This window comes from Ovis aries, chromosome 7 (genome assembly GCF_016772045.2).
Source record: "Ovis aries strain OAR_USU_Benz2616 breed Rambouillet chromosome 7, ARS-UI_Ramb_v3.0, whole genome shotgun sequence".
Taxonomy (NCBI): domain Eukaryota; kingdom Metazoa; phylum Chordata; class Mammalia; order Artiodactyla; family Bovidae; genus Ovis; species Ovis aries.
The window spans coordinates 21,178,028-21,205,623 of NC_056060.1; the positions used below are offsets into that span (position 1 = coordinate 21,178,028).

Consider the following 27,596-nt stretch of genomic DNA (forward strand, 5'->3'; position numbering starts at 1 on the left):
ATTTTTTACCTGTCAAGGTGGCCAAAGGGGTGCGTGTGTGCGTGCGTGCATGCGTGCATGTGTGTGTGTGTGTGTGTGTGTGTGTGTGTGTGTGACTGAAAGAGGAAATAGACAAAACAGGCTCTATCTTGAAAGCAGGACTCCATCTTGGGCCGGACCGTGGACTTTGAGCTATATGCCCAGTATCTATGGAAACAACACACCAACTGGAAAACCAGGCCCCAGGGCTGTTCCATAGCCTAAAAGAATACACTAATTACCTGTGTAACTGATTAGAATCATACATTCTATTATACTTACTGGAGTATGACCACAGGCCTATTGATAATTGCCCGCTGTTAACTACCTAGGCTTAAGGCATATGAATCACCAGTTACCTTTGATTGTATCTTTGTTCAGATTAGTTTCAGGGAATTTGGGGAGGTGGGTTTGGGCATGTACTCTTAGGGTATATAAGGTTTTCACAAAAACTGGCTGGGGTCCTTGGCTAAGAGGAGACTCTGCCTTGGGCCCGCCGGTGTCATAAGCTGCACCCCACTACCTGCATTGTCTTTCTGAGTGAGTCTGTTTCCCGGAACGCGTGGCTACATGACAAATACATGAAGGCACTAAGACCAGCATTCTCATGCACAGCTGGTGAGAGTACAAATTTGTGCAACCTTTCTAGAAGTGATTCTAGCCAAATAAACCCAAAATCTTACCAAGTGTTTCCATTCAAGAAATCAACAGACTGAAATTACATGATACCTGGGTTTTGAAATAAATAGAAGAGAAAACAAGATTAGCCAAAAGTGGTAACTGTTGAAGTTGGGGGATGGGCACATAGGAGTTTTTTATTCTATTTTTTGTTTATCTTGGTATAGGCTTGAAATTTTCTGTGATAAAACTTTATATGTATTTTTGGCCACACCGCGCAATTTGCAGAATCTTAGTTCCCAGACCAAGGATTGAACCCGGGCCACTGCAGTGAAAGCACCAAGTCCTAACCACTGGACTGCCAGGGAATTCCCAAAACATTTTTTAAGAAAAGCATCAGAAATGCAAGGATTTGTATAAAAGGTGTTAATCTGGGGGAATTGCCTGGTGGTCCAGTGGTTAGGAGTCTGCATTTTCAATGCCAACAGAGTGGGTTCAAACCTTGGTCAGGGAACAAGAATCCTATGGTCAAAAGAAAAAAAATTGATGTTAATATTTAATAATAAAAACTATAAATAGCATAAATGTGCTATCCTAGAATGCTTCAACCATTTATGTTGCATCCAAACAGAGAAATATTACAGTCATTAAAAATTCAAGGATGTTTTAATGATATGAAAAATTGCTTACAGTGTAATGCAAAGCAAATAAGTTGGATACAAAATTATGCAGTATTTAAATAATTATGTTAAATAAAATATGCATAGAGGAGAAGACGGTATGAAAACATTAATACACTTGAGTGCTAGTCATGCAATGACTATGGGTGATTTTTACTCTTGATACTGTGCTTTCCTATTTCTACATGTTTAACTTTAATAAATAGGCCCCCAAAATTGCATGTTAAAACAATACTCCCTTGAGAGTCTGACAGATATTCAGCTCCAACGGCTGCCATATATTAGCTGTGCAACACCGAGCAAGTTAACCTCTGGGTCTCAGATTCCTCACCTATTATACTGGCATACTGCCACCTATTTTTCAAGCCCCATTTACTGGGCATTTACTATGTAAGAGGCACTAAACCAAGTGGTTTTCCCTCTCTATATAATCACACGTGCTATTCATGCATGATCATTTCAATCCTCACAACAAGCTGAGATGTAGGTGAGGGTGTTCCCATTTTAGAAATACACAAACTGCAGCTCGGAAAAGTTAGAGACTGTGCTCAGGTTTACCCAGCTAGCCGGCAGTAGGGTCAGAGGCCTGTCGGTCTTTGCTAGCTCAGTTCTTGGCCTCCTGTCTGGGCTGCTCAAAGTTACAGTTTTGTAATGAGGGTTGAGTGAAGTAACACAGGTGGAAGACCACCCACAGTGGGGTTCCAAGTCCAGAGCTGCTTCATTTGTATTGGTTCCCTTTTCTATGACCCTCCAGGCCTTAGTAAATTGTGGCAGAACAAACCACTGCATCCTCCAAAGGAAAAAAAAAAAAAAAGGCATCTTGACCCTAAAAAAAGGGTTATGGGACCTGTAGAGACAGACCAGAAAGGAGCTGGAAAACTGCCTTTCAGGGCAATAGGAGGGGCTAGGACTGTGTGTGCCCCCAGTTTCCAGGGTAGTCCTGCCAAGGACTTCATCAGACGATACCTTGATTTGCAGCTTAGAATTCAGTACTGAGTCACCCTGCCAATAAGCATTGCTCCCCACTTTTCACTTACCCTGCCACCATTCCTCCCTAAAACACAAGTATCCCCAGACCCATAGCTTTGTTTTCCTCTTCTTGTTTTCTACCCCACTTTTTTTTTTTTTTTTTTTTTGGAGAAAAGGGGGATCTTAGGGTCTGAATAGTACAGTGTGCTGTGTGGAGAAGGAAGGCCTCAGTATCTAGGGGTGAATGATGAAATGCAGTTGGGCCTATTCCACAACTCCCTTCTGGATTCATCGTCAATACTCTTTCCCTAGGGAGCCAGCAAAAGTTAGGCTATTCTCTATTTCTACCCCTAGTTCGTCTAGAATTGCTTGTTAGTTGTCTGTCTTCTCTACTAGATAATAAGCTCCATGAGGGCAGGCACCAGACTGTTCACCACTGGATCTGTCTCCCCTGCAACATGCCTGATACATTGCAAACTATGTACATGACTCTCCATTCAGCAAGAAAGAAAGAGAGAGAGAGAGGAAGGGAGGACCTCTCCATCAGCAGCCTTGTTCCAAGTAGACCCACAGTTGCCCCATTCCATGCTAAGCTCTTAGATGTGGTCCTAACCCTGAAGGCTTAACATGTTTCTCCAACCTCATATCCACCTTTAGAAAAACAATGTGCAAGAGAAATTTCCTTTTATTCCAAACTTCATGCTCTTTATTTTACCTCAGTACTCAAAACGGATCTCCTGACTTTAAGGGCAGATTTCAAGTACAAGGGATTCCTGGGAGGAATTATAGGGCTCAAAAGGTGTCTCAAGTCTGTCCTAATCCTAACTCTGCCACCTCTACTGTGTGACCTTGGGTGAGTGATCTCCCCTCAAACTCTGGCTGGGCCTTGTTCTCTTCTCTGTAAAATGATAGGGTAGACCAGAACTTGTGTGAAATGAAAGCACTTGAGAGAATTCCCTGGCAGTCCAGTTGTTAGGATTCAGTGCTCTCACTGCTGGGGCCCTGGGTTCAATCCCTGGTCCAAGATCTAAGATCCTGAAAGCAGCTAGAAAAAAAAAAGAAGAAAAGCATTTGCAGTTGACTCTCTACCCTGTTGTGGGTAACTGGACAGTGTTCTCCTTCCTAATGCTTAGGGGCAGGGTAGATTCAGTGTCTGAGTAAGCTGAGGAGAGGAAAGACGAATGTGCCTACTTCTGTCTGTAAATGGGAAGACCCAGGCTGTGTGGCCCCTCTGGTCAGGGAGCCTCAGGGAGCAGCGGAAGGCTGAAGGGGACCTTGCCACAATAAAGCACCCCCGAAAAAAACACGTCATTGCCTCTAGGTTTGCAAAAGAGAAGACTCCAAAAACCCAGGTTCTTCGTGGCACTGCCCAAGCAAGACGCCTGTTCCCTATTCAAAAATAATGCACCCCCTCATGCCTGCCCATCCCCTCCCTGGGAAGAACCCAGGGAGAAATAGTTGGAGGGGGTGGAGGATGGTGCAGCCAGGCCTCCTGGCAGGGCCCCATTTCAAGCTTGCTCAGAAAGCGCAGGTGCGGATTCTCTCGGTCCACTGCAGCGGTTTCTTAGGGAGGACAGTGGACTTGGTGGACACAGGAGTCCAGGCCCAAAGGCTTCCTAGCTTCAGTCCAAGCAGCTGGCAGGTTCATCCTTCTCTCCAGGGCCCCACAAACACCACTTCTGGCCCTCCAGCCCCGGCTTGGGCTTCCTTCTGCTTAGATGTCTCCCCAAGCCCGCCCTCCCCATGCAGAGCTTTCTCCTTCCCTCACAACCCTTATTTCACTCTCAGTCTCCATATCTATTTCTTCTCCCTCCTTCTCCTCCTCCCCTGCCTCTCTTCTGCTTGCCATCCCTCACCAGCCCCGGAATGGGTCTCCCTCCCTTTCTCCCTCTCCGACAGAATCTCCCCCCGCCTTAGCTCTCATCCCTGCACCTCTTTCTTTGTATTCCTCTCGCCCTCTCCCGGCCCCGCCAGCATCTCTCCTCCCCCGGCTGGCTTCGGCCTCCCCCAGCCTCCCCATCTTCAGCTCAGTCTCCTCCCCCTGGCTTCTCTCCCCTCCTCTCAGCCTCACCCCACGCCCGGCTTGCACCCCAGGGTTTCTTTTCACCCTAGGGGGCTCGGTGCCTCTCATCCTCCACTCTCCTGGCCTCCTCCCTCAGCGCAGGTAGAGCAGGCACTCATCCTTTCCTGCCCCGCCCCCAACGCTGACACCGCCGCTGTCTCTTCAGCCCGGTCTCCTCCTCTCCCCACCCTCTCCTCTCTTCTCTCTGCCCCTTTAAATCTGCCTGGCCCAGCCTCCCCCGCGATGCTGGGAGGGAGCAAACATTGATTTGTGCTGGGATGGAATCAGAATTTTGATTTTTTTTTCCCTCTCCCAACCATAAGAAGGAAATAATAAAAACACCCCCTCTTGATAGCCCCCTCTTTCTTCCCATCCAGCTCCCAGCTCCTCTTCCTTATCTCCATCCAAGGCAGAATTTTTTTTCCCTACACTGTTCTCATCTCCCCCTACCCCTGCCACTACCTCGAGCCCCCTCCCTCCACCGCCTGCTCCTCCAGCTGGGGAGAGAGGGGACTCTCTCCTGCGGCTCCCCCACCTTTGGCTCTTTGGGTTGGAGCAGTCTCTCCGGAAGGGGAGGGGGCTTGGCTTGCCCGGGCGAGGTGGGAGTGGAGGTCTCCAGCCATGGATGCCGTGCCTGGGAGGCAGCCTGAGCCCCAGCCCACATGGTGAGTAACCTGCCTCCTCCCTTCTGCCTGTCTACCATCCCCACCCTCGCCTTTCCCCTGCAGAGCCTCCCCCAGCCCCATCCTCTCCCCCACCAAGCCCTCTACCCACCTTGCTCCGATCTCCCCCGTACCTTTTCAACTACCCCCCACCTTTGCCAGGGAAGCCAAAGAACCGGGGCAGAGAGGTCCTTACAGCAGGCAGGGAAGCGGGTGGCCTACGATTCTGCCCAGCCCCCGTCCAAGGACCCCCGCCTACTGCCATCCATACTCGATACTTTGGGGTTCCAGGTTGGAAGAGTGGGACTCCCGCTAGGGGTGAGGACCCCAAACCCTGGGAGCGGCCCTTTATAAGAAAAGAGGGGTGGGGGAGCTCTGTGCCTCCCAAGCTTAGGAGCTGCTGGAAGATGCTGCCGAAGGGTGGGGGGTTGGGGGGCGGTGCTGGTGCCCCGGAGCCACTGGGCCAGGGAGCGGCGGGCAAAGAGGAGGGGCCTCCCTCGCCACTTCCCCCCTCTTTCTCCGCAGCCACTCAGGATGAGGGTCCGGCCCTGCCAGCCCGCTCTGGGGCCCCCCCGCCCGGCCCCGGTCTAACTGCCCCCGCCCCCAGGCCTCGCCCGGCTCCCAGGCCCCCAGCCGGCTTCTCCAGCCCCAGGATGCGCTGAGCCACCGGGGGGCTGAGGCCGCGCCAACTACATGCATGTCCCCCGGGGGCAAGTTCGACTTTGACGACGGGGGCTGCTACGTGGGGGGCTGGGAGGCGGGGCGGGCACATGGCTACGGCGTGTGCACGGGGCCCGGCGCCCAGGGCGAATACAGCGGCTGCTGGGCGCACGGCTTCGAGTCACTGGGCGTCTTCACGGGGCCCGGCGGACACAGCTACCAGGGCCACTGGCAGCAGGGCAAGCGCGAAGGGCTGGGCGTGGAGCGCAAGAGCCGCTGGACGTACCGCGGCGAGTGGCTGGGCGGGCTGAAGGGGCGCAGCGGCGTGTGGGAGAGCGTGTCCGGCCTGCGCTACGCCGGGCTCTGGAAGGACGGCTTCCAGGACGGCTACGGCACCGAGACCTACTCCGACGGAGGTGCGGGGCCCTGCCCACTGTCTGTCTGCTCGTCCCCGCTGGCCTGCTCCGCTTATGCTTTCCCCATCCAGACGCCCCTGTGCTCCACTGTCGTCCTACACTCCCCCATCGATAAGCGCCCCTGCGCCCATCTTTCTGCCCTCTCCTCTCATCATCACACACGCCTTCCTCATTTGCCTGTTCCCTGCCTGTTTTTTCTCTCCCCCACCAGCCTGCCCTCACCCCTTCCTTGTATGCCTGAGCCTTACATCCCGCCTCTCTGACCCTCATCACCCCGTCTGCCAGTCCCCCACACTCCCCCCTCCACCTGCCCGTCCCTAGCGCCTCTGCTCTGCCTGTCCCCTCACATTTCCTCGGCCAGCTTGCCCCTGAGAGTTCTCTTTGCCTGCCATGTGTCGTCTATACAGCCCCGTCACCCTGCCCCTCACGCCCTCTGGACCGCCTGTCCTTCACACACCCCAGCCTGCCTGTCCCTTCCCCTTTCCCCTGTCTACTCGCAAGTTCCTAATCCATGCATCTCCTGCTACCTGCCAGTCTTCACTCGGCTTTTCCACACCTTGCGACCCAACTCCTAGAGCCCCTCCCCGACCTCCACGCCAGCTGCCCTCAGCTCTCCCACCCGATTCTGAGGCTTCCAGGGGCGCATGGGGCTGGGGGTGCAAGGAACGGCAGGTCCTGACTCTTTCTCCCCCTCCTACTTCGCCCCCCAGGCACCTACCAGGGCCAGTGGCAGGCGGGGAAGCGCCACGGCTACGGGGTGCGCCAGAGTGTGCCCTACCATCAGGCGGCGCTGCTGCGCTCGCCCCGCCGCACCTCCCTGGACTCCGGCCACAGTGACCCCCCGACGCCGCCCCCGCCCCTGCCCCTGCCCGGCGACGAAGGAGGTAGCCCGGCCTCTGGCTCCCGGGGAGGCTTCGTGCTGGCCGGGCCCGGGGACGGTGACGGCGCGTCCTCCCGAAAGCGCACCCCCGCGGCCGGCGGGTTCTTCCGCCGCTCGCTACTGCTCAGCGGGCTCCGGGCGGGCGGGCGCCGAAGCTCCTTGGGCAGCAAGCGGGGCTCCCTGCGTAGCGAGGTGAGCAGCGAGGTGGGCAGCACGGGACCCCCGGGTTCCGAGGCCAGCGGGCCCCCGGCCCCAGCGCCGCCCGCCCTCATCGAGGGCTCGGCCACTGAGGTGTATGCGGGCGAATGGCGCGCCGACCGGCGCAGCGGCTACGGCGTGAGCCAGCGCTCCAACGGGCTACGCTACGAGGGCGAGTGGCTGGGCAACCGCCGGCACGGCTACGGGCGCACCACCCGCCCCGACGGCTCCCGCGAGGAGGGCAAGTACAAGCGCAACCGGCTGGTGCATGGGGGTCGCGTGCGCAGCCTCCTCCCTCTGGCCCTTCGCCGGGGCAAAGTCAAGGAGAAAGTGGACAGGGCAGTCGAGGGTGCTCGTCGAGCCGTGAGCGCTGCCCGCCAGCTCCAGGAGATCGCCGCTGCCAGGTGGGCACCCAGTGCAGAGCCCGAAGCTGGGTGAAGGGGAGAATGTACGCCGTGGATACGGAAGGGGGCGTTGCTTAAAGGGGGACCAAGACCCAAGGACTAGGACCTGGCAGTTGTAGCCCTGGGTATTTGTTGTTTATATCTGAGACTACAGGTGGACTTAGGTGTAACTGTGGGTGGCTGGGTATTTGAGGGAAGCCCTGTTAGACTATAAGTGTGTCTCAGTGTCTTTTGTAGGGAGTGTGTCATTGTGTGTGGGAGTAGCAATGAGCGCTGCCTTGTGCCGGCCCAGAAAACCTCTTGGAACTCAAACACGTTCCTAGTCTTCCTCGTCTTGTAGCTGATCCAGCCTCCAGGACTCTGCTGCTGGGAGCAACAGCCCCAGGCAGAGAGACAAGAGGTGTACATTCCTAACCACATCCAAGCCAGCCCACAGTCTGATAACATTTCAGCCTTAGGCCTGGGGAAGGTCTAGTTTGTACAGCTGATCTGGAAAGTGAAAGTGAAAGTAGCTCAGTTGTGTCCGACTCTTTGGACCCCATGACTATACAGTCTATAGAACTCTCCAGGCCAGAATACTGGAGTGGGTAGTCCTTCCCTTCTCCAGGGGATCTTCCCGACCCAGGGATTGAACCCAGGTCTCCCACATTGCTGGCGGATTCTTTACCAGCTGAGCCACAAGGGAAGCCTAAGAATACTGGAGTGGGTAGCTTATCCCTTCTCCAGCGCATCTTCCCGACCCAGGAATCGAACCAGGATCTCCTGCATTGCAGGCGGATTTTTTACCAACTGAGTTATTAGGCAAGCCCACAGCTGATCTACCCACCTGCAAAAATAGTCCCTCTCAGCTCTGACTCCTTGGCCTCCCTTAACCCAGCTGATAAAGGTTGGAAGGAAGCAGACTTGCCTGTAAATGAAATTTTCTTTCTGTAAATCAGATTACATTTCATGCATCAGGAACCTCATTATCTCAAGCAGTGCAGTCCAGTAGGAATATAATGTAAGCCTAATACATAATTTTGAATCTTCTAGTAGCCATATGAAAAAAAAATAGGAAGAAACATGAAATGAATTTAAATAATATATCTTATTTAAACCAATGTATCCAAACTCTTATCATTTCAACCTAAAATAAGTATGAAATAATTAAGGAGAGATTTTTATATCACCCCCTCTTTTTTTTCTGAAATCTTTGAAATCCAGTATATATTTTGCACTTAGAGTACAACATTCAATTTGGACTAGCCTCATTTTCAGTGCTTAATGGCTTGTGACTGAAGAAAGCCAAAAATCTATTTGTAATGAGTTCATAAGCTCCTAATTATACAATTACACATAGGAATTTTTAGATATTGTTTTTATTGAAAGGGGAGGGCACAGTTGAAGGATCTTGTTTGAAATCTGAGAGGGATTCAGAGGATGAAAGTCAAGATATGTCCAAATATGCTTGGGTGTGAAGTGTGTGTGTGTGTGTGTGTGTGTGTGTGTGTGTGTGTGTGTGTGTGAATGAATAGGTCATATCCAGAGTAGAAGCCTGAACCAGAGAATGTCTGTGTCTATGTGTGGATATATGTGAGTTTCTGGATGGTTAGAGTCCAGGGCCTTGAGCCAGGGAAGGGGGAGGGCAGAGCACCAGGGAGCACTTTAGGCTCCATAGGGAGTGGGCATGTGCAGGAAAAACCCATCTCAGTAGCCAGAAAGATCAGGCAGTAGGAGGAAGCTGGTTGATCTCCCCAGCAACAGGCCTGGCAAACTTGATTGGCTGCTGGTTGCCATGGAAACAGCAGAGCCTCAGCAGCAGGTGCACATAGACTACATCATTCAGGTAGCCTGAGCCTGGCCTGACTCCTGAGCACAGACTAGGTCTACTGGCCAGGCTCTGACCAACCATACCCTCCAAAGTGAAAAGCACAAGCCCTTGTCAATGTTGCAGTTTCCTGGCCACCAACAGAACACAATGCAACCCCAAACTGTGATCCTAATCCCCTGACTTAAACTCTGAGACCAGCTCAGTTTCAGAACAGGGCTAAGCATATAGATCCTGAAAGCCATAAGACAGAAGAACAGGGTTATCTGAGATCCCTCCAAGCAGGTTCTAACGGTCCTTGACCGACCAGGTCTGAGGGGAGGAAGCTGACCATATCTCCCAAGGTATATAAAAAACAAGTAGACCTAAGGTGACAGGGGACACCATGACCCTTTCCGTACCCTGATACCCAGATCACTTTCCCAGGACAGATAAAACAAGCCCGGGGCCAGAGGGAGGCATAGGCCTTGATACATTCAAGCCCATGGCAAGTCTATCTGATTACGTTTACCTCTGGTCCTTCAGTCAAGATTACCTCTGCCTCTGATCCTATACCCTATCTTCAGTCAAGATTACAGAACTAATATAGCAATTAATAAGGCATCTATGAATAACAGCAGAGGGTAAAAGGGAGGGGGAAATTGAGGAAACATCTGACATCAGATGGAAAACTGAGAAATAACAAAGAGGAAAGGATTGATAATGCTTCAAGGTTACCTGTAACTAAGGAGCAAGGCTGGGCTTCCCTGGTGGCTCAGATAGTAAAGAATCTGCCTGCAATTCGGGAGACCTGGGTTCGATCCCTGGGTTGGGAAGACTCCCAGGAGGAGGAAATGGCTACCCAACCCAGTATTCTTGCTTGGGAAATCCCATGGACAGAGGAGCCTGGCAGGCCACAGTCCATGGGGTCACAGAGTTGGACGTGACAGAACAACTAACACACAAGGAGCAGGGCAGGGTTGAAGGCTGGTTGTGGAAGAGAGATGAAGCGCTCACCCAGAAGGTATGATCACAATGGTGAGAAAGCATGCATGTTACCAGGGAGAGGGAAGCAGAAAGGGAAGACCCACCCAGTTCCAGAGCTCAGAAAGGAGGAGATAGGGTGAGGGGCAGTGACAGTGATCAGGGGTAGAGAAGGATGTGATAACAGCAGTGGCTGAAGAAAAGATTTTAAATTCTCATAACACAGGAGGTATCAACACAGCAAGGTGGCATAGCTTCTGAGCACCAAGCAGGTGAGCTGCAGAGAGGTGCTAAGAGCGTGAGGCCTCATTTGTCACTGGGAAGGAGCAGGACAGGAATGGAATAACAGGGCTGCAGGCAGCAGGGAGGGCCTGGCCCCTGCAGCTGGAGGAAGGGAAGTGTTACTATTGGGTGGAATGGTGGAGGGGTGCGAGAACGGGAAGGTGTAACAACAGCAAACACAGCCCAGGTATCGGAGAGGAAAGCAAAGGCCAGCTGCCCTGCCAGGCCGTGGAAGGGGAGCAGCTGCCAGAGGTGATCTCAGATCTGGGGGCTGTGACATGGTGGGGGGCGGGTTGGGAGGGAGATGGGTCAAGGGACTGGAGTAGGTCTATTAAGACCCTGTCCCCGGAACCCGACAGGGCAGCAGACGCCCTTCTCAAGGCAGTGGCAGCCAGCAGCGTTGCCGAGAAGGCTGTGGAGGCAGCTCGAATGGCCAAACTGATAGCCCAAGATCTGCAGCCAATGTTGGAAGCCCCAGGTACGGCGGGGTAGGGGGTTGGCTTCCTGGGAGCTGGAGGGACCTGGGCTTGGAAAAGGGGGCAGTGAATCCCTGCAGGGGACTGGGGATGGGAAAAGCCAGGATATGAGAGTCTAAGGGGACAGAGGGTGGGGACCAAGCCCAGTTGTTTGAGGACTAAAGTAGGCATTTGAGAAATAGAGTAATAAGGACTGGGGGTTGGGACCTGGCATTGAAAAGCTGTAAAGTTTGGGTACCAGAGTCCTGAGAGGTGACCAGACAGAGAGAGAAAATTGTATCTTTGGCAGCCCAAGGCTAGTTCAGCACGTCTGATTCATAGCTCTCCCTACCCCAGGCCGCAGACCCAGACAGGACTCCGAAGGTTCCGACACCGAGCCCCTGGATGAAGACAGCCCTGGGGTATACGAGAATGGACTGACCCCCTCAGAGGGCTCCCCTGAACTGCCCAGCAGTCCTGCCTCCTCCCACCAACCCTGGCGACCCCCTACCTGCCGGAGCCCACTGCCTTCTGGAGGGGACCGGGGTCCCTTCTCCAGCCCCAAAGCTTGGCCTGAGGAGTGGGGGGGCCCGGGTGAGCAGGCAGAGGAACTAGCTGGCTATGAGGCTGAGGATGAGGCTGGGATGCAAGGGCCAGAGCCCAGAGATGGCTCCCCACTCCTTGGAGGCTGCAGCGACAGTTCTGGAAGTCTTCGAGAGGAGGAGGGGGAGGATGAAGAGCCCTTTCCCCAGCTGAGCACCCCAGGGGGCTCGGAGCCAGAGCCTGCAGCTTTGCCAGTCCTGAGGGGCCTGTCCTCGAGGGGTCCTGAAGCCGGGTGCCTGGTGGAAGAGGCTGAGGAGGCTGTTGCAACGGAGAGGCCCGCCCAGCCGGTAAGAAACTCTTCTCGCCCCCGCCCTCCGCCCCACCCCACCACCTTGTGCCTTCTGAGTCTCCCATCCTTTCTGGCCCTGCTACCCCTCAAAGTTTGGCCTATCATCACTTCCAGACCTCTCTCTGATCCCCTGTGGGGCTTTGATTTGCGCTTGGCTTTCTTTTTGCCTACCCAGTCTTGGACTATATCCCGCCTCAAAAAAATAGAAATAGAGAATTTTCAAGCTGGGAGGAACCTCTAAGACCTTCACATTCCAACTCCTTCACTTGACACATGGAGAAACTGAGGCCCAGAGCAGTTACAGTAACTCACCAAGGTTACAAATGAATAATTATCAGTAGAGCCAGAACATCTTCCCGTGCTCTCCTTTCATATCATTTCCACCCCCACCCCCACCTCCACACTTTCTCTCTTTGGTGCCCAGGAATAAAAAAGGAAAAGCTTGTTCCCTCCCTACCCTGACTCTCCCTCCCTCTCCAGGGAAGAAGGGAAATAGGGAAGAAGGCAGAAAACTGGGAGGGTGGAGTTTCCCTAGAACCTTCTACTCTGATTGGACTCCAGGCCTTCTCCTGTTTCCTAGCAACCACATCCTCACCCCTTCATCCCTCTCTGCTTCACTGCAGTAAAGGCGCCTGCTGCCAACGTCTGCTACTAAGGCCAGGCACCTTCTGCCTGGGCCACGTGCTGCAGGGAGGGGAGAGGAGCGGGGGATGGGCTCACTTGACGGAGCCAGAGGGAAGGCAGGGCTCTGCCTGGGAGTAGAGGGCTGTTTTGCAATCCAAAGTAAAAGCTGGAGAGGTTGAGGAGGGGTGTCTGGGACCTTTCTGCTTTGCCACCTCAGCCAGGGCAGGAGGTGGGACTCGTAGCTGCACCTGGTCCTCAGGCGCTGAGGCTGCCTTTTCCCCATCTCTCTAGGGAGCTGCCAACCCGCTGGTGGTGGGCGCCGTGGCCCTCCTGGACCTCAGCCTGGCATTCCTGTTCTCCCAGCTCCTCACCTGAGGCACCTGCCTGGCCTAGTTCCGGCTTTGGTCGCTGCCTCTTCACTCCTCTGACCTGCCTTTTTTCTCTTTTCTTCCCCCTGGTTGTTTTTTTCTGTCTTTCTCTTCTCGCTTCCCTTTCTTTTCTGTCCCTCTCTGGTTTTATCTCTTGCTTTTTCTTTCCCTCTCTCCTTTTAGATTCTCTCATTCCCTCTGGCTCTGTCTCTGTCTTTCCCACTCCCTTTCCTACCCAACCCTTCTCTCTCTAGATTGTTTACATACGAAGGGCTTTTCTCGCTCAGAGTCTCTTCTCTGAGACACACAATTCTAAGTCAGACCATTGCCCCCACACCCTCCCTGCCTTTTCTTTAGACCTGAGCTTGGATGAGGGTGGGGGTTTGGTGTCCTGAGGAGTCTCCTGGAAGCCGAGTGGAAAGGAAGAACGTGGGGAAGGGGTACACTCGATACTGGAGAAGACTGTCGACTGGGCAGGGCACTGGCCGTGCAGCTAGGACTCCCCGACCCAAGGAGCCTGGTGCCCCTCTGAGGCCTGGTGACAGATCTGGAAGGGATGCAGCCTCCATCTCTGACCTCGGAGGAGCCTATCTCACCTCCAAGTACTGAGCTAGGTTCTAACCAAACTCCATCCTTCGCTGAAGGAGATGAGAGAAATGAAAAGTAGAACAGCTCCTGAGCATCTTCTCCCTCTTTCTTTCCCCAACAGCCAGCCCCTCACCCAACCCCCTAGGATGGCATGCCATGTCAAGAGCAATGCGTAAAGGAAAGATAAAGTCCCATGCAGCCAAGCCCACCTGCTGACCTCTCCCACCTTTCTCTCTCCCCCTAAAAGTTTATTTGGTTGGTCTGGACTCACGTGTGGCCTTTGATTAAATTCCTAAGGGACCTGAAGAAGACATTTCTACTGCAGAGGGTTAGGGGCACCTGAGCAAGGACCCCACTCCCCAACTCTGGCAGTAGTGGCGGGGGGAGGCAGTTCTGGAAAATGAACCACACAAGAAAACAGGAACTCACAGGGCAGGAGAAGCTGGTCAGTAGTCTCTAAGTGGGTTAGATCCCTTCCCCCATCATATCAGAATCTTGTGAACTGGAAAAACAACACAAAGGAGGGGATCAATCTCACACACTTTCCAGGGAGAGCAGAGAGGTGAGAGTCAAACCGGGGTGAGAGGTGGGTAGAGAGCCCTGTTGGAGGTTGTGGCTGATCCCTGGTACTAGCGTTTCCCCTGGGGACAGGAAGCCCTAGGAAGAGGGGGCTTGAGGGTCCCCAGGGGATCTTTCCTCCCTCCCCTGCATGAGGCAGAGGCAAGCTGCCTGCCAACCCCCTCCCTCAAGGAATGGCCTTGCCTGGGAATGCCCACCACACACAAACTCTTCTTTTTTTTCTAGTCAAACTCTGTTTACTCCCTGGCCTGCCTCCCTCCCTCTTCCTCTCTCAAACTTTACTTCTGATTTCTATTTCATGGAATTTGGGATTGACGTTAAAACAACAGTGCCGCCAACACCAAGTCTTGCAGGAAAAAAAAAATACAAAGAAATTTAACCAAAAAAAAAATATATTAATAAAAAAGTTCAAAAAAAGGGGGGGGAATTGTCCTCTCCTTTGGGTGCGATGGATTCAAACCCAAACTCTCAGAAGCTCTCCAGTGAACGAGCCCTCTTGCGAAGTCCCAGGCCTGTTAGACAGTCTCGCCGCCCCGAAGTAGTTAAAAAGATCCTTCCCTTATACTCCAAATCAGAAAGGCCTAAGGTCAGAGGATTCAAGATTGCTCTGCAGTCTGCAGGGCGGCCCAGGAGGGGCGGGGTCCCGCGATAGGGGCGGGGAGAGAGAAGGATCAGACCAAGCCCCAACCTTCCTCGGGGCTAGGACCAGGAAGCGCTGGGGGGAGAGGAGCGGAGTTGAGACTGAAGCCAGGTGAGGCTGGCGTCCTGGTGTGGGGAAGCTGACACCGCCTGAGAAGGGGACGGGGGTCTCTGCGAAAGAAGCAGCGCCGGGCTCTAGAAGGAAGGGAATAACTGAGCTAGGGATGGGAAGCCAGGTGGAGACCCGCCGTTGGGGGGGAAATAGGCGGGGTTCCAGCGCAGGCTCGGTAGCGACGGGTGCGGGGTGGGGCGAGGACGCATGCGTAATGGAGGTCTCGGGCGGCATTTGGGGACAGGGATCAGTTTTAGCGTGTCTTGGGACCCGGGCCCTCGGGAATTTGGTTAATTGCAAGCCTGTGCAGAAAAGGCCGGATGCTTACTGCCAGAGGGTTAAGGCCCTCTCCGTTTCCGGGCTCTGCCCGCCAGGATGGTGGCGTCCTCGCTGAAGCTTCAGGATCTAATCCAGGAGATTCGTGAGGCCAAGACCCAGGCCCAGGAGCGGGAGGTGATCCAGAAAGAGTGCGCCCACATCCGGGCCTCCTTCCGCGATGGGGACCCTCTGCACAGCCACCGCCAGCTGGCCAAACTGCTCTACGTCCACATGTTAGGCTACCCCGCCCACTTTGGACAGGTACTGGGCGTGGACGCCTCCCGTCCGAGTTTGATGAGAGAAGCTAGTGGGGCACGGTAGCGAACACCACCCCCTCACTTACTTGTTTCTCGATTTCTTTATTCTGCGGAGTTTCTGGGCCCTCACAGGGTGTACCGCAGATCTCCTTGCCCTTTACCACCCCAACTGGTCATCAGATGGACCGAACCCCTCATTCTCTGGCCAGCGCCATTCAAGGCCCTTCCTTTCTCCTCCCATTCTTCCGTTTCCTTGAAACTAACTGAATCTCCTAAACCTCTGTTCATGTTGAACGGGGCGGTCCTGGGGTATGCTGCCCCCACAGGTTAATCTGGTGTAAAGGAGAACCAAAAGCCACGCTAGTGCCTCCGGTTTCACCCCTACCCCTTCCTGGTCTGCCCCCTTCCCTGTAGATGGAGTGCCTGAAACTGATCGCCTCCCCCAGGTTCACAGACAAGAGGGTGGGCTACCTGGGGGCCATGCTTCTACTGGATGAGAGGCAGGATGCCCACCTGCTCATTACCAACAGCATCAAGAAGTGAGAGGGTTCTGGGAAGCACTTGGAATCAGGGAGATGGGAGAGTGGGGAACTGGGAAATCCCAGGGGGTTGCCTGCTGTAGGTACTGAAGGACTGGACTTCTCAGAGGCTTGACTGACTGTCCTCCCCAAACTCTGCAGTGACCTGAGCCAGGGAATTGAGGCTGTCCAAGGCCTAGCCTTGTGCACACTGAGTGCCATGGGCTCTGCTGAGATGTGCCGGGACTTGGCCCCAGAGGTGGAGAAGCTGCTCCTGCAGCCCAGCCCCTATGTGCGCAAGAAGGTGAGACAGCAGGTTCTAGGCTCTTGCTCCTGCACAAACTGTCCTGTCTGCCACATGATAGAGGTGGGGGATTCCATCCTGGCAGACCCTCGCCCTCTCTGAGCCCTGTGACCTCTGCAGGCTGTTCTGACTGCAGTACACATGATCCGGAAGGTCCCTGAACTCTCTGACATCTTCCTCCCACCCTGTGCCCAGCTGCTTCATGAACGCCACCATGGTAAGGCCACGGGGCTCCTCGTCCACTGCCTCAGCTCTGGCTGTGGGAAAGGGAGCCCAAGGACAGGAACAGTAGCTCCCAGGTGAAGGGCAGCACGTGCATGCAAACACGCACACAGTAGACTCCCCTGTGCCCTGTCCACCATTGGCTCCCTCACCCTGACCCAGGCATCCTGCTGGGCACTGTCACGCTGATCACCGAGCTCTGCGAACGAAGCCCTGCAGCCCTCCAGCACTTTCGAAAGGTGGGCTGGTGAAGGGGTGGGCCCCGGGCCAGGAGGAGAAGGGCAGTGGGGTTGGAGGGAGCTGAAGGGAGAGAGGATTAGGAAGAATGCCCAGGTCAGGCTCTGCCCTCCCTCCAGGTGGTACCCCAGCTGGTGCACACCCTCCGGACTCTGGTGATGACAGGATGCTCCACAGAACACAGCGTGTCTGGAGTCAGCGACCCATTCCTGCAGGTGGGCTGATCCTTCCCTGCTGTATCCCTGGAACAAAAAGCTTAGGCATCCCATGGCCAGGGGTCCCCTCCCAGACAATACTTTGGTTCATCAGTAACTTGGGCAGGAGGGTGGCAGGCACCAGGTCATCCCAGGTCCAGTGTGGGGATGGGGAGTGCCTGAAAAGTAGAAAATCCAACTTGGTAACATTTTTTTTTTTTTTTTTCAAAAGACTGTCCCCAGATCTCCTGGCCTCACTCACCTCTGAACCCTCCCAGGGCCCAAGGGGACAGAGGAGGCTGGGAGGGGGGACTGCAAGGAGGCTATTGGGAGCCAGCCAGACCCCTCACAGTGCTCTCAACGTTGGATTTCTCTCCTCAACCCCTTTCCCCCAACTTTTATTTAACCCAATTTCAGGTCCAGATACTTCGTCTGCTTCGGATTCTGGGCCGGAACCACGAGGAGAGCAGTGAGACCATGAATGACTTGCTGGCCCAGGTGGGGGTGGGGGCCTGGGTTATGGGTGTTGCTCTGTGATCCCACTGGCCTGGGCGTCCCTCCCATGACCACTCCCCCTGCAGTGGCCAAATGATCACGTCTCCATTTCTTTCTGGACTGTGATCTCTCCTGAGGTCAGGGACACAGTCTGTTACAGTGCAGTAGTCCCTGGCACATAGTTGGGGGGGCGGGGGTGGAGGGGATGGATAGACTTTTGTAAGCTATTTGAGGGATGACATGAGGAAAGGGTGGAGCCCCTTAGAGCTTCTCTCCCATCCACGCAGGTAGCCACAAACACTGACACCAGCCGAAATGCGGGCAATGCGGTTCTGTTTGAGACGGTGTTGACTATCATGGACATCCGCTCTGCTGCGGGCCTAAGGGTACCTTCCCCGAGGCCCCTCCCCTGGGCCCCTCCCACCCACTCCAGCCGGGCAGACAGGTCCTGTTCTCCGGTTTCTCCTCCCTGCCCTGGGCACCCTGTGCCACGCAGTCACCACTGCTGAATGAGCAGGCTGCTCCTTCCCTGACTCCCAACCTCTGCCTCCCATAGGTTCTAGCTGTCAACATTCTTGGCCGCTTCCTACTCAACAGTGACAGGAACATTAGGTAATAGGCCCAGGTGTCTGGCAGGGCTGTGCCACTGAGCCCTTGACCCTCTGCCCTCCTTCTTCCAGAATCTCTGGATTCACCAGCCCCTTATTTCCATACCCAGGGCAGGACGGGTGGGGAGAGGGCTGACGGCCAGGGTATGCTAAGGACCCTCGTGCTCTGACCAGATATGTGGCGCTGACGTCCTTGCTGAAGCTGGTGCAGTCTGATCACAGTGCCGTGCAGCGGCACCGGCCCACCGTGGTGGAGTGTCTGTGGGAACCTGACGCCTCCCTCAGCCGGTAAGCAGGGCAGAGGAACCACAGTGACGAGTAGAGGGCCCAAACCCCAGGCCAGCTCAGCAGCTGGAGAAAGGGGACTACGGAGACAGGTGCCTGGGGAAGGGGGGCCCCAAGGAATGTCATGGGGTGACCTGGGAGACCTTGTCTAAACACACGTTTCTTCTCCAGGCGGGCCCTGGAACTGAGCCTGGCCCTGGTGAATAGCTCCAACGTGCGAGCCATGACCCAGGAGCTGCAGGGCTTTCTGGAGTCCTGCCCCCCTGATCTACGGCCCGACTGTGCCTCTGGCATCCTACTGGCAGCAGAAAGGTGAGGGGATGGGTGCCCAGGAGGCAGAGAGGGTGGAATCCAGGGAGGGTCATCGCCAGGACTAAAGAGCCATGATGTCCCCTAGGTTTGCCCCAACCAAGCGGTGGCACATAGATACCATCCTCCGTGTGCTGACGACGGTGAGGCAGGGGCTGGGCTGAGAGCTGGGTGGGGGCGGGCAGGGTTCACCACACTGACCCAGCCACATTCACCCCTCCAGGCAGGCACCTATGTGCGCGATGATGCAGTGGCCAACCTGATCCAGCTGATTGGGGGAGCCCAGGAGCTCCACGCCTACTCTGTGCGCCGCCTCTACAGCGCCCTGGCTGAGGACATCTCCCAGGTACTGCTCCTTCCACCAGGCGCAGGGCTGCCTACCCCTCTCATCCCTTCCTGGGCTCCCTGCTCCACACACCAGATTCCCAACTGTTTTTCCCCTAGAGTCACAGCTCTGTCTCTCTTTTATCCTCACAGCTTTCTACTTGGTAGAGTCACTGAAGGACAGAGCCCTGCTCATAGTTAGAACACCCAGACTTCTGTCCTGGTTCTGTTACTGTCTGTGCAACCACAGATGACTCACTGAACTTTCTTCATACCGGGTCTACTCAGCATTCTACCCTGCCTACCTCCCAGAGCTGTCTTGATCAAACGGGATATAGATAAAAGCTCTTTTTGCATGTATTAGTTCTTATTACTACCTTGAATGCTGAGTGAATTCACAGATGCCAACCAATAACCAATATGCCAATACTGCTTTCCATGTTGCTTTAGTAGGCTAGGCAGAAACCACCCACCCCTTCCTCAAGGGAGGACCCCCTCACTCCATCCTCACTGCACCCCTTGTGCTTAGGCCATGGCGGGGGTAAGCGGGGTTGTTTTGTTTTTTGTATTTCTTTCTGAGTTTTATCCTACAGTACTTCTAAAAACTGAAACAGTTGATTTACACTAGTTAGTTTCAGGCGTACAACAAAGGGGTCCTTATAAGATTATTATTTTTCTAATGTGGATAATTTTTTAAAAATCTTTATTGAATTTGTTACAATATTCCTTCTGTTTTATATTTTTGGGTTTTTTTGGCCCTGAGGTATGTGGGATCTGAGCTCCCCAACCAGGAATCAAACACATACCCTCTGCATTGGAAGGCAAAGTCTTAATGACTGGACTGACAGGGAAGTCCCAAGATTATTTTCCATTATAGATTTTTACAAGATATTGAATGTACAGTAAACCCTTGCATATTTATTTTATATATAGTAGTTTGTATCTGTTTATCTCCATATTCCTAATTTATCCTTCCCATCCCTCCCCCCATTGGTAACCGTAAGTTTGTTTTCTATTTCTGTGAGTGTTTCTGTTTTGTGTATGGATTCATTTGTATTATCTTTTAGATTCCTCACAGAAATATTATCATACTGTTTGTCTTTCTCTGGCTTATTTCACTTAGTATGATAATCATGAGATCTGTTGTAGGCCATGTAGTTCTTGTACTTGGCCACTAGAGGGCAGAGGAAGCCCAGGAGCCAGGACAGAGCCTGCAACTAACACAACTGCTCATAACTGCTCCTTGTGCCAAGGCCCTTCCCTTTCCCCACCCCTGCAAGCTCCACTATCTCTGCACTGCCTAAAAGGATGTCATGGGGTCTGGAAGTGAGGAGAGGACCCAGATGCCGGCCCAGCATGTTTCTCATCCCCCACAGCAACCACTAGTGCAGGTGGCAGCCTGGTGCATTGGGGAATACGGAGACCTCCTGCTGGAGGGGACCTGTGAGGAAACTGAGCCCCTGCAGGTGGGTCCTGCGTTGGGGTACACTGAGGAGGGACACGTGAGGGGAGTCAGGGCCGGTCTCAGGATCACTCTGTGTGCCCCCCGGAAGGTGGAGAAAGAGGAGGTGTTGGCACTGCTGGAAAGGGTGCTGCAGTCCCAGATGTCCCTGCCAGCCACCAGGGGATATGCCCTCACGGCCCTCATGAAGCTCAGCACCCGGCTCCATGGGGACAACAAGTAAGACCGGGTCCCTGCCCCTCCCACAGAGCCTCTTCTTGGTACCTCCAGCGAGAGCTTTCCCTTCACCATGCCCTCTGTTTCTGAGTTTCCCTCCAGGCCTGCACCTCCATCCCCAGCCCCCTGTCCTTAGGTCCTTCCTTTTGAGCCAAGTATCGTGGGTCTCTCCCTGCTCTGTGGGGGCCTCTTCCTTCCCTGCCACATCCTAGAGGTGAAGGGCAGGGCAGATGGCCAGTCCCAGTCACGGACCACCCTGTGGCCCAGCCGCATCTGCCAGGTGATGTCCATCTATGGGAGCTGCCAGGACGTGGAGCTGCAGCAGCGGGCGGTGGAGTACAACGCTCTCTTCCGGAAGTACGACCACTTGAGGTGCGCCGCTGACGGTGTGGGACCCAACCCCCAGCTCGCTCCCTATGGCCCTTTCTGGGTGCAGGGTCACAGCCTTACCTGTGCCCACCCACAGTTCATGGACGCTAAGTGGGCTTCCCACCCTCCTTGTTCATCTGAAAGCCAGAAAGACTATTCCGTCTTAGGAAATCAGAGGGGCATTTCTGACCCCCCATGAGCCCAGGTCTCTCATATTCTTACCCCTCCTCCCACACCTCTTGTGAAAAGCCCAGGGTCTACCCAGAGGGGTACACCTGCCTTCTTCCTCTCAGGGCTGCCGTCCTGGAAAAGATGCCTCTTGTGGAGCGGGGTGGCCCTCAGGTCGATGAGGAAGCAAAGGAAAGCAAAGAAGTAGCCCAGCTTTCGGAAGCAGCCCCTGTCCCCACAGAGACCCAGGTGAGAGGGCCTGGGGAACCCTGGGGGAAGAGCATGGTCCAGCTTCCATACCCAGCCCTGACCCTTCTGCCCTCTCCAGGCCTCAAAGCTCTTGGATCTGTTAGATCTCCTGGATGGCCCTTCTGAGAATGCCCAGCACCCTCCCCCTCTGGATCCCACCCCAGGAGACACTTTGATACACCTCCTTGACCTTCCCTGCGCTCCCCTACCCCCTGGTAAGCCTCAGCAAAAGGGAGATGTCTTAAAGAAGGGGCAGTGGAAATAGGTGCTTCCCCTTCTAAGCTGAGGCCTGAGATTCGAAGTCCCTCTTCCCTGCTGTGTGCTACCATCACATCCCCATCTTAGTAAAAGGATTCATTAGATCATACCAGTTCCCTCCTGGACACCCTCCAGTGCCTTCCTTTGTTCAGGTTTCTTAGTTCTGGCCCGGGGTCCTGCTTCCTCCCTGCCCATCTCACAGGCTTTCCCACTACCTGCTCCACTGGCCCCCTCTCAACTCTGAGGTCCTCTCACCTCAAGCCCTTGGTGTTCATATTCTTTTCACATGGAATGTGTTTTCCCCAGCACATTAAAATAACTGGCTCACTCTCCATCTTCAGTCTCAGCTAAAATGTCAGATACTTCCCCTCCCTCTCCTACTTAAGTTAGTTCCCCCCACAGGTTATTTCCTTCAGAGCACCAGTTACAGACTGTGATTGTTTTCTTGTTTATTGTTTTTCTCTCCTAAGCTGTGAGCTCCACTGGGGACCTCATCTTCTTGTCCACTCGATCACTAGCATCTGGAGCAGTTCCCTGCACCCAGTGGGTGCTCATTTAATTTTTCTTGCATGAATGAATGAACTGTTATCTTCAGCCCATATACTGAGTCACTTCTCTCTCCCTACTGTAGCTCCCATCCCAAATCTCAAAGTATTTGAGCGTGAAGGACTTCAGCTGAATCTTTCTTTTGTTCGACCCCCTGGAACCCCTACTTTGCTGTTAATCACTGTCACTGCCACCAACACCTCAGGGGGTGACGTCACCCACTTCATCTGCCAGGCGGCTGTGCCTAAGGTTTGTAGAAGACCAGGACTCAGAGGTAGCCTGGATACTCCAGGAGAAAAAGCCACTAAGTAGGGGAGGTGCTGGGGGTGGAGGGAGGGTGAGATGAGAAGGGAGTGACTGCAGAGACAGGCACCTTGGGAGTCGTGGGAAGAGGGTTTGAAACTGTTGGGTGTGGAGTGGTTGCCTGAGCCAGCCAGCTGCCTTATGTGTGCTCTGTCCAACCTCCTGTGTTTAGAGTTTCCAGCTGCAGCTACAGGCCCCCAGTGGAGACACTGTTCCAGCCCAGGGTGGCCTTCCGATGACCCAGCTGCTCAGAATCCTCAATCCTAACAAGGTGAGCTCCAGGAGCCCCTCGAGGCTGAGACCTAGGGCAGGGAGGAGCCACCTGTGCTTACCCCGGTCTTCGCTCTCCTGTTCCTAGGCCCCCTTGCGGTTGAAGTTGCGCCTCACCTACGACCACTTTGGCCAGTCGGTACAGGAAATCTTTGAGGTGAACAACTTGCCTGTGGAGACATGGCAGTAACTCCGCCTCCACTCAGAGCCTGAAATCCTCCTGTGTCCCCAAATCAGGAGCCCCAGCTACTTGGATCCATATCTGAGGGTGACCAGCAGGTGGCACTCTGGTCCTGTCCTTGCTGCTGCAGAACTGGGGTGGGGGGAACCCCACAAATGATGAAAGCCCAATAAAGCCCTAGGGGGCAAAGCCATCATTTGAGGTAGAAAATGTATGTGAATAACAGCCAGGGAAGAGCCTTCTTATACAGGAAGTAGGTATCTTGCCCTAAGCCTTTGGAACTGGTTTCAACAAAGGAAGGTTTTCCTTCTACCAACCCCCCCCCCCCCATTCTGGCTGGGGAGCAGATGTGCCCCTAAACCTCCACAGGAGGCACTCTACTCTCTAGGCACAGGGGCAGTGTCAAACCAGAAGTTCTAGATTTCTAACAGGAATCCTCACCAGCTTCCCCAAGCTGCTGCTGTTCCCTGTAGCCCGGGGCAGGGAAATCCCTGCTGCCTCCCCTCCTCTCTAACTCAGCTGTAAGGCAGTTTAGGAGCCGCTGGCAGAATCAATGGCATCGACCAAGGGAGGGGGGTGGCAAGGGATTTTCCTGTGCTTAACTACTGATCACGGCTAAGTGGAAATCCTATAAACACGAGCGGAAATCAATGGAGGCTGCTTAGCGGCCAGGGGAGAGGGGCGGCCCACAGATTGCATCTGACGGATGAGGGAGAGGAGGCAGCCAGGGAAGGCTCCAGGAAGGATAGCGGAGGGTAGGGTGAAGGAACAGGCAGAGCTGGAGCGAGAGGGGTCACTGTGGGAAGGGGAGCCAGAAGGGAAGAGGCACGGTGAGCCCAGGAATGAAGCTCCTCAGCCCCGTGTCATGTCCAGATCTCCAGTCCCCTAAGGCTGCTCTTTGGAGCCGTACACTTCTAGCAGGCGCTGGTAGTCCTGGGGCCGGAAGCGCTGCAGGTACACAATCAGCTTGGCAGGTGCCTTCTCCTGCGCCAGCACACCTACAGGCAAAAGGAGAATGAGGAGAGAGCCAGACAGCCACAGATACTGTGCCTCTCCCAGCGGGACCCCAGGTTGTTTCCAAGGCAGCACTGGGATTCCGAACACCGGCCAACCAGCTTAGCTAACCCACCAGCCTACTCCCTGATTGGCCTGGGGAAGCCGGGCCGAAGAGGGCCACTTGAGGCAGAAGTGGGCCTAGGAAGCCAAGCACGAGCCTCTCCTCTGGCAAGGAGAAGTGGTGAAGGGCACTCAGGCGCCAGGAAGACAGAGGGTGCCTCAATAGTAACTCATTTCAGTTACTGCTCCTGCCCCCCAGTCAAGATTAAAGCCTCTCCAGGCAGGCCAGAGCTCATTAGCTTGGTAATGAAGCACATGCAGAGATGCACACACAGAGAGAAACCAAGGGGTGTAGAAAGGAGAAGCAGCTACAGCCATGAATGAGGTGGGATTTGCAGAGAATTCTAGCCTCTGTGGTGTGGAGCCACAATTAGCCAGTGTCTGATTGTTAGTGCCTGGCAGCATGCTGGGCCGATAGGAGGGAACTCAGTGTAGGTTTGCTGAGGAGGCAAGAACAACATTCCAGGGCTGTAAGGCCCCACGGGATGCACGACCCTGTATTTGCATGGATGAACTGTACAGGGGAGCTAACCTGGGAACAGAACTAAACTGCTAACGTTCGCCCCACCCTCTGTCACATGGGAACAACATTCTTGACTTTTACTCAAGCCAGTAGGACCAATGAGGATTTCATTATAAAAATCAGAGGACAGGAGTTGGGGGGAGAAAGGATGGATGGAAAGATTGAAGAAGAGAGCTGACTGGAATCGAAAGACACCTGGAGTGGCTAGAGGGATGAGAATGACATGAGCCAATGGCTGGGAAGGATTAGAGATACATGGAAGGATTCAATGCAGGTTAGACAGCTACTGTAAAAGAAGGAACCAGATTTGATAGAGCCCTGAGCAAATTGGGTCCTCTAGAAAACTGCTAAAATAATTCCCCTTAAAGAAATAGCCTCGAGACGTCCCCCGACAATTGGCCCAGTGGGTACACTCAGAAGAACAAAGGAAGTACAGAAGAGCGTGTCTCCCTCACCAAGCAGGCTGCTGAGGTGGTGGATCTTCTCCAGGGCAGCTGGGACTTCGGCCTCCTTGTCCACCAGCGCCTCTACCTCACCCACAGCGTAGCCAAAGTCAGCTGTATCCAGGTCCACCCTGAGCAGCCGCTCCTCTCCGTCAGCTCCGGACAGCACCAGTTTCCAGGCACTGCGCTTCGTCACAAAACTAGCTACTAACTGCAGCCCCAAGGGGCCCAACACAGCAGCCACGACCCCAGCCCCCGGGACCACAGCCCCCAGCACCTCACATAGCTGGACCACAATTGAAGGCTCAGCTGTGAGTTCCGTGTACTCAGTGTGGGGTCCTGAGACACTTGCCGCTCCGGGACATTTGAGCTCCCATCCACTGCCTTCTCGCTGTCGCAGCCAGTAATCAGCTCGCATGAGGCTCAGCTCAGGGGTGTCATAGTAGCTGTCTCGGAAAGTGACTCGGTGCTCCAGGGTACCCCCCAACTCCTGCAGCCGCTCCTCTGTGCCGGGCCCGGGAACGAACTTTCGCTCCACTTCAATCAGGCCCTGGGCCATGCTACCTGCAATCAGTCAATCAACAAACACTGATGAGCTCCCGAAGATCCCTCCCCCCGGAAGAACTTGTGAGGGGCACACACCGTGGCAGGGCTGTCTGTCGGGGGTCCTTCCTCCTTCTGTGATGGATGGCCCTGTCTGTCTCATGTTTTTAACGGCTCAGCAACAGGCACAGGTCTCCAGTTAGATCCCTTCTGCTACTGATGTCCTAAATCCAAAGGATTCCCTGGGAAATCCAAAGGGCTCTCTAGAAAGCAAGCCGTGTAGCGGGTGTCCTTTCAACGCCCCTCCCTCGACATATGCTACCCCGGGAGTACGGCTACTCACTGCGGGAGATGACCCCGCCCGATCCCCCTAGAGCACCTACCCGCGGAGCCTCGGGTCTCACCTGAAAGCCCAAGGGTCTCCCTCTCGCGGGACCTGGAGTAAGGGGAAGGAAGCCCACGCCACGCCCGCGAGGAATGCCGGAAGCAGTCCCTGGTTCCGGACCTCGGCCCGGTTCTTTGCGCAAGGGGGAGGCCCCGGCACAAGCGGCCATATTAGGCCCGATGTAGCGATGCCGAGGGCAGGCTTGGGCCGAGAAGCCTGCTAAGTTATGAGGGGCCGCAACCTCCGCGGTGGGCCAAGAGTAAGGATGGCCCCCTCCGCTCTGCTCCTCATTCCAGACCCCTCCCAGCTCCCGAGGGGCGGCCCGGGTCTCAGGCCGCAGGCTGAGCCCGGCACCCTGGAACCCGGGTGCATGATGGGAGGTGTAGTTCCGAAGGGAAATTTTGTTCTCTTGCCCCACTCGTCGCTATGGTGACAGGAAAGCCGCGATTGACGCCTGTGGGAGTCTTATCTAAAGTTAAGTCGGATGGAAAAGGCACTCAGACCCCATTTCCGCCTTCAACCCTCTCACTTCGTTGGCAGATGGGCCTGGAATACAAGCCACTCACTCAGACCCTGTCCAGCAGATACTTTATTGACTATTGTGGTGGCCCATTAAATGCAGGCCAATGGCAATGAGCTGGGGGAAGAAAAAAGTTAAGACCAGTCTAGTTACTCTAGACTCTGGAGTTTTAAAGGGTAGTTAAAACATCCCCAAGAATGTTCAGGATAACGGTGGATGGGAGAGTTGTTTTTGTGTGTGCAGCTTGAGGGATCTCAGTTCCTGGCCAGGAATTGAACACCAGCCTCCCACAGTGAAAGCCAGAATTCTAACTACTAGGTCACCAGGGAAGCCCCCTCCCCCGACGACTTTCTGTAAGAGGAGGAAATGACATTTTGGATGAAAACTAAAGACATGATGGGATTTCAATGACTGGAGACAGAGAAACAGCATGAGCAAAGACCCAGAAGCTGGATAGCCCCTGGCCAGTGTTTAAGGGAAAAGAGACAAAGCTGAAAGTGCCGCTGAGCAGACTGAGAAAGGCTTTACATGCCACACTGAGGAGTTTGTCTGTTTCCTGCGGCCCCTGTGCAGGCTTTATCAGGAACAGGAGAAATATTGCGTTCATTTAAGATATAGGAAGACATGAGAATGGCCCTTTGACTGCTTTGGGAGACAAAATTGAGAAGGCTGCTTCTCCTTACTCCCTCCCAGGATTATGATTACCTGGAGGCATCTACTGTATGTCTGGTTTTTGGGGTAAGGTAGCTTACTGAGAAACAGTGGTTCTTGTCAACTCCTGGCTTCCCTCCTATGATGGGTGAGAAGGGCTAGGTTCTTTACACTTATCCTTTCCCCAGCATGTTTTTGGAAACACGTGACTCATGGGAGGTACCATGGAGAGGACACTGGTTTACAGACATGGTATCTTGAACCTGGCATGTTTTGAATGTTTATCTGCATCCCCCCCAACCCGATGACAGGAACCAGTGTGCAGGGAAGAGAGGGACCCCAGCCCCTAACTCCTTTAATTGGCCTGCTTTTCATCTGTCCTTTGCTTTTAAGTTTTGTTGCTCAAAGAAAGTAGACTTAATCTCTTCCTTGAGTTATAGGGTCCA

General features: G+C 54.3%; 3 protein-coding genes across 10 annotated transcripts; 2 read left to right on the plus strand and 1 right to left on the minus strand.

The window, feature by feature from the left end:
• Positions 1-4,343: 4,343 nt before the first annotated feature.
• On the plus strand, positions 4,344-14,675 carry JPH4 (junctophilin 4). The gene is made up of 6 exons (XM_027971617.3): positions 4,344-5,012; positions 5,535-6,085; positions 6,796-7,567; positions 10,979-11,097; positions 11,432-11,964; positions 12,882-14,675. Exons 2-6 carry the CDS (start codon positions 5,707-5,709, stop codon positions 12,963-12,965), a joined length of 1,887 nt encoding a protein of 628 aa, XP_027827418.1. The 5' UTR covers positions 4,344-5,012; positions 5,535-5,706; the 3' UTR covers positions 12,966-14,675.
• A 123-nt stretch (positions 14,676-14,798) lies between these two features.
• Positions 14,799-23,165, plus strand: AP1G2 (adaptor related protein complex 1 subunit gamma 2). Of its 5 annotated transcripts, none has more exons than XM_060418554.1 (22): positions 14,799-14,876; positions 15,220-15,455; positions 15,866-15,990; positions 16,132-16,273; positions 16,394-16,490; positions 16,658-16,734; positions 16,852-16,947; positions 17,344-17,424; positions 17,709-17,807; positions 17,978-18,033; positions 18,204-18,317; positions 18,486-18,626; positions 18,712-18,766; positions 18,847-18,969; positions 20,324-20,413; positions 20,501-20,628; positions 20,893-20,997; positions 21,288-21,411; positions 21,491-21,626; positions 22,301-22,464; positions 22,691-22,789; positions 22,877-23,165. In XM_060418554.1, the coding sequence occupies exons 2-22, from the start codon at positions 15,252-15,254 to the stop codon at positions 22,976-22,978; spliced, it is 2,358 nt and encodes a 785-aa protein (XP_060274537.1). In that variant the 5' UTR covers positions 14,799-14,876; positions 15,220-15,251; the 3' UTR covers positions 22,979-23,165. The 5 variants fall into 5 exon arrangements, with proteins under 5 accessions (XP_060274537.1, XP_004010371.1, XP_042108882.1 ...); XM_004010322.6 differs by having other exon boundaries at positions 15,251-15,455; XM_042252948.2 differs by lacking the exons at positions 22,691-22,789; positions 22,877-23,165 and adding an exon at positions 22,140-22,212 and having other exon boundaries at positions 15,251-15,455; positions 22,301-22,415.
• Positions 19,619-26,336, minus strand: THTPA (thiamine triphosphatase). 4 transcript variants are annotated; one of them, XM_027971618.3, is made up of 3 exons: positions 25,999-26,336; positions 25,064-25,615; positions 19,619-23,967 (listed from the first exon to the last, which is right to left on the minus strand). In XM_027971618.3, exons 2-3 carry the CDS (start codon positions 25,608-25,610, stop codon positions 23,855-23,857), a joined length of 660 nt encoding a protein of 219 aa, XP_027827419.1. In that variant the 5' UTR covers positions 25,611-25,615; positions 25,999-26,336; the 3' UTR covers positions 19,619-23,854. The 4 variants fall into 4 exon arrangements, with proteins under 4 accessions (XP_027827419.1, XP_012036357.1, XP_060274539.1 ...); XM_012180967.5 differs by having other exon boundaries at positions 25,694-26,336; XM_060418556.1 differs by having other exon boundaries at positions 19,619-25,615.
• Positions 26,337-27,596: the final 1,260 nt, after the last annotated feature.